The 4,733-nt window shown below is 53.6% G+C and overlaps 1 protein-coding gene across 1 annotated transcript; it reads left to right on the forward strand.

The window, feature by feature from the left end:
• Positions 1-1,657: 1,657 nt before the first annotated feature.
• Positions 1,658-4,591, forward strand: PODANS_1_19650 (uncharacterized protein; the record flags this gene model as incomplete). Its single annotated transcript, XM_001907395.1, has 5 exons — positions 1,658-1,709; positions 1,829-1,887; positions 1,959-4,182; positions 4,237-4,345; positions 4,402-4,591. The coding sequence occupies 5 exons, from the start codon at positions 1,658-1,660 to the stop codon at positions 4,589-4,591; spliced, it is 2,634 nt and encodes an 877-aa protein (XP_001907430.1).
• Positions 4,592-4,733: the final 142 nt, after the last annotated feature.

A 4,733-nucleotide genomic window follows, 5' to 3' on the forward strand; every position in this document is an offset into this window, starting at 1 on the left:
AATCGGTGTGGAAAGCCAAAGAAGAGGATACTCCAATCTCGCAGTAGCAGAGCTCGGTTAGCGTCTGTAAAGTATGCCATTTTTGATATCCGTTCTGAAAAAGGGCGGGGGGGGTTGCTGAGACAAGTATTCGGTGAAAAGTTATGGTTTTATTTCATGGTTGAACTTCATGGCTTTATATCATGGTACTTGGTGATTATTTTGAGAAATCGATTCAATGAAATCTTCAGAGACATCTGGAGTTGATTTATGCGCCGTGCCAGGTTCAGGCGCGGGGTGTGTTCAGGAATTTATCGTTTCATTGATCGCACTCATAGATACATACCTATCTATATTCAGAGACCAGCATTGTTTCTGTTGGGCCAGTCTTATGGTGGTGTTGCGATGTCGGACAGGTGGGTAAACCAACAAGGCTATGAAAGAGAAAGAGTCAGTGGTTGCCTTGCCCAGCCATGGGCGACCCTGATTGGTGGGTTTGAGGAGGCGCAGAAGTGTCTAGAAGCAGTTCCATTCAAAACAAACGGCCCTGCAGGGCTGAAGAAATAGATGTTTTTGTTTTTTTAACACGTGAAGGCCTTTTTCAAGACATGCTGATCCTTGACACAGGTGTCAGAAAGTGATTCGAGCATCGGTAAAACTTCAACAAAGCATGACAGGTCAGAAAGGAGTTGTGTAAGGCAAGGGTACTGACAGCAGAATCCAGAATCACAGTCTTCTTTGGGCATGCTGTTTTGAAGGGGTCGGCTCTTGCTTCCTATCGGGCTGCCAGGCTGCATGACAGAGGGGAGAGCCCCATTCCTGTCGCCTTGCAGATTGACGAGATGGTCAGTGCTCTCGTGTCTAGCGAGGGGCAGCCCCGCCTAGAAACGTGTGCACCAAGGTTTTTGACACTGGGCTACCCTCCTGAGAACACCGCAAAAGTGCGGGGCTCCATATGGGTTCAGAGTCTGGCCGCACAGTGCGGGGTCAGGACCACGGCAACAAGAACGTTCATTCACGTTGAGCGTCCACCGCTTATATTATGTAGAGCAAAGTAGAAACTGGTAGCGGTCTAGTCCAGAGTTTGGTTGCTGTCTGCTGTCTGCCCTGCATCAACTCCCCATCATCTTCTTCCTTTTCCAGTGACCGCTTCTCCTTGCCTTCCTCGATCACATCCTCGACAGAGACTAGTAGCTCGTTGGCAAATACCCAGGACAGTTTTTTGTGTGCTGTCTCGCAACCAACTCGTCTACATTCGACACACTCCTTTGCGTGCCACTCGTCTCTGCCTAGCAGCCATACAGCGACTTTGTTCGGTTCCGGCATCCAACAGCTCTTCAGGCTTGAAAGTTGCGGTTGTTGACTCGAAAGACAGAGTGTATTGCCCAATCTCTACAGCCTTTTTCTTCCACTGTAAGTCGTGTTTTGTCGAACCAGAGAGGCAGACAGACGTACGTGTCTGGCTGTTTGGCTGCTTTTGGAGCTCAAAGGAACTAACAGCGGCACTAAGACTTTGTAGTCCTAATCCGATAAGCCCCGTGGATCCACGACCCCCCGCTTGTGTTCCACGCAAACTTTAGCTGCGTCGAATACCAACTTTCTCCCTGTCAACACTCCCCTCCTCTCACCTTCACACCAACCCGTTTTCCATCCCGGACACGGTATCCAGACAGCAACCATGGAAGGCTCTCCGGACATCAACACTGTCCTCACCAACTCGCTGAGCCCTGGTAAGTCTCTTGCTGCCTTCCTCCCCTCTTTGCAGGCGCGCTGCGGTCAACGTGAAATGACGTTGTGATCATCGTTGAATCTCCTCTGACACCCACATGCTAACTGATTTTTCTCCCAGATGGCGCGCTCCGTAATGCCGCTGAGCAGCAGCTCATCCAGGCCGCCGAGCAAAACTTTGTACGTCTTTGCTGGCCTCGCCCTCCTCAGCCCCTATTCTGGCGGTCTCGCTAACATGTTCTGCCCTTCAGTCACAATACCTCCTGACGCTCGTCCAAGCGTTGGCGAATGAAAATGCCGAAGGACATATTCGAGCCGCCGCCGGTATCGCTCTCAAGAACGCCTTCAGTGCCCGCGAGTTTGCCAGACAACAGTCTTTACAAGCGAAATGGCTGAACCAGACCGACCAAGAAACCAAGACCCGCGTCAAGCAGCTGGCTCTCGAGACGCTTTCCTCCACAAATGCCCAGGCCGGCCAGGCTTGCGCTCAGGTCGTCGCTGCCATCGCGGCGATCGAGCTGCCCCGTGACCAGTGGCCAGATCTTATGGCGTCTCTTGTCCGCAACGTCAGCGAAGGCAGCCCCCACCAGAAGCAGGCCTCCCTCACAACTATCGGGTTCATCTGCGAGAGCCAAGATCAGGATCTGAGGAACAGCTTGATTGCCCATTCGAACGCCATCTTGACGGCAGTAGTACAGGGTGCTCGCAAGGAGGAGACCAACCTCGAGGTCCGTCTCGCTGCCATCACCGCGTTGGGTGACTCCCTCGAATTTGTCGGAAACAATTTCAAGCACGAAGGCGAGCGCAACTACATCATGCAGGTTGTCTGCGAGGCCACTCAGGCCGAGGACTCTCGGATTCAGCAGGGTGCTTATGGCTGCCTGAACCGCATCATGGCTCTCTACTATGAGAACATGCGGTTCTACATGGAGAAGGCTCTGTTTGGTCTTACCATTTTGGGCATGAAGAGCGATGACGAGGATGTTGCCAAGTTGGCGGTTGAGTTCTGGAGCACAGTATGCGAGGAGGAGATTGCCATTGAAGATGACAATGCCCAGGTCGAGAGCTCCGAGCAGATGCGCCCATTCTACAACTTCAGTCGCGTTGCCACCAACGAGGTCGTCCCTGTTCTCCTCGCCCTCCTCACCAAGCAGGACGAGGACGCTTCAGACGACGAGTACAACATCTCGCGTGCCGCCTACCAGTGCTTGCAGCTCTATGCCCAGTCGGTTGGAGCTGCTATTGTCCCTCCAGTTATTGCGTTTGTCGAGGCCAACCTCCGCCACGACGACTGGCATTACCGTGATGCCGCCGTCTCTGCCTTTGGTGCTATCATGGACGGTCCGGAAGAAAAGACCTTGGAGGGGATTGTCAAGTCAGGAATGGGCCCTCTCATTGCCATGATGGATGATCCTTCCATCCACGTTAGGGATTCGACCGCTTATGCGCTCGGCCGTATCACCGAGACCTGCGCCGATGCCATTGACCCTACTCAGCACCTGGATGCTCTGATCCGCTCGCTCTTCAACGGTCTTATGAACACTCCCAAGATGGCCGCTTCTTGCTGCTGGGCCCTGATGAACATTGCCGAGAGATTTTCTGGTGACGGCGAGTCCGCTCAAAACCCCTTGACTCCTCACTTCAACCAGAGCGTCACAAACCTGCTTGCTGTCACCGGCAGAATGGACTGCGAGGCTTCCGTCAGGACTGCTGCCTATGAGGTTCTGAACACGTTCGTGCGCAACGCTGCCAGCGAGAGTCTCCAGGCTGTCGCCTCTCTTTCCACCGTTACCATCGAGCGATTGGAGGGCACCATCCCAATGCAGGCCCAGGTCGTCAGCATTGAAGACAAGATCATCCTCGAGGACATGCAGACCAGTCTCTGCACCGTCCTCCAGGCCATCATCGAGCGCCTGGACAAGGAGATCGCTCCTCAGGGTGACCGTATCATGCAGTGCCTGCTCCAGATTCTGAGCAGCGTCAACGGAAAGTCTAGTGTACCCGAGGGCGCTTTCACAACCATCAGCAGTCTTGCCAATGCGATGGAGGAGGACTTCGTCAAGTACATGGATGCCTTTTCTCCATTCCTTTACAATGCTCTTGGCAACCAAGAAGAGCCGGGTCTCTGCTCGATGGCTATTGGCCTCGTCAGCGATATCACACGGTCCATGGGCGAGCGCAGCCAGCCTTGGTGCGATAACTTCATGAACTACCTGCTGAACAACCTCAGGAGCACTGCTCTTGCGAACCAGTTCAAGCCTGCCATCCTCCAATGCTTTGGCGATATTGCTGGCGCTATTGGTGGCCACTTTGAGACATACCTCTCCGTCGTTGCGCAGGTATTGCAGCAAGCTGCTACCGTCACCGCCGGCGCCGAAGGCTCCTATGAAATGTTCGACTATGTCATCACCCTGAGAGAAGGCATTATGGATGCTTGGGGTGGCATCATCGGAGCCATGAAGTCTGGCAACAAGAGTATGTTGTGTCCCCTATTCTTGCATGAGAATGTAACTGACCCATTTCTTTTAGCCGCTGTCCTCGAGCCATATGTTCAGTCAATCTTTGAGATGCTGAACGTCATCGCCAACGATGCTAACCGCAGCGAAGCTTTGATGCGGTCTGCCATGGGTGTCATCGGGTAAGTTACAATTCATGGTCATTATTCAAACGCGGCTCTTGCTAACAACCAACCAGTGATCTTGCCGATGCTTATCCTAATGGCCAGCTGGTTGAAGCCTTCCGTGCGGATTGGCTGACCGCCATGATCAAGGAGACGCGCCAGAACCGCGAGTTCCAGCCCCGCACCATTGAGACTGCTCGCTGGGCCCGCGAACAAGTCAAGCGTCAAATCGGCGGCGCTCAGGGCATGATGTCGCAAACATGAAGCAAAAATAATCTTGGCCAGCAAGGAGCTGCCATATCCTCCCCTCCCTTCCTTCGAGTGCTGAGACCCATCTGCGTCGGCCCCAGTGGCACCCGACAGTCTGTTCAGCAGTAAAGTGGCCCCGTCAACCTCCCCCCCCTTC

The sequence above is a fragment of the Podospora anserina genome, chromosome 1 (genome assembly GCF_000226545.1).
Source record: "Podospora anserina S mat+ genomic DNA chromosome 1, supercontig 4".
Lineage (NCBI taxonomy): Eukaryota > Fungi > Ascomycota > Sordariomycetes > Sordariales > Podosporaceae > Podospora > Podospora anserina.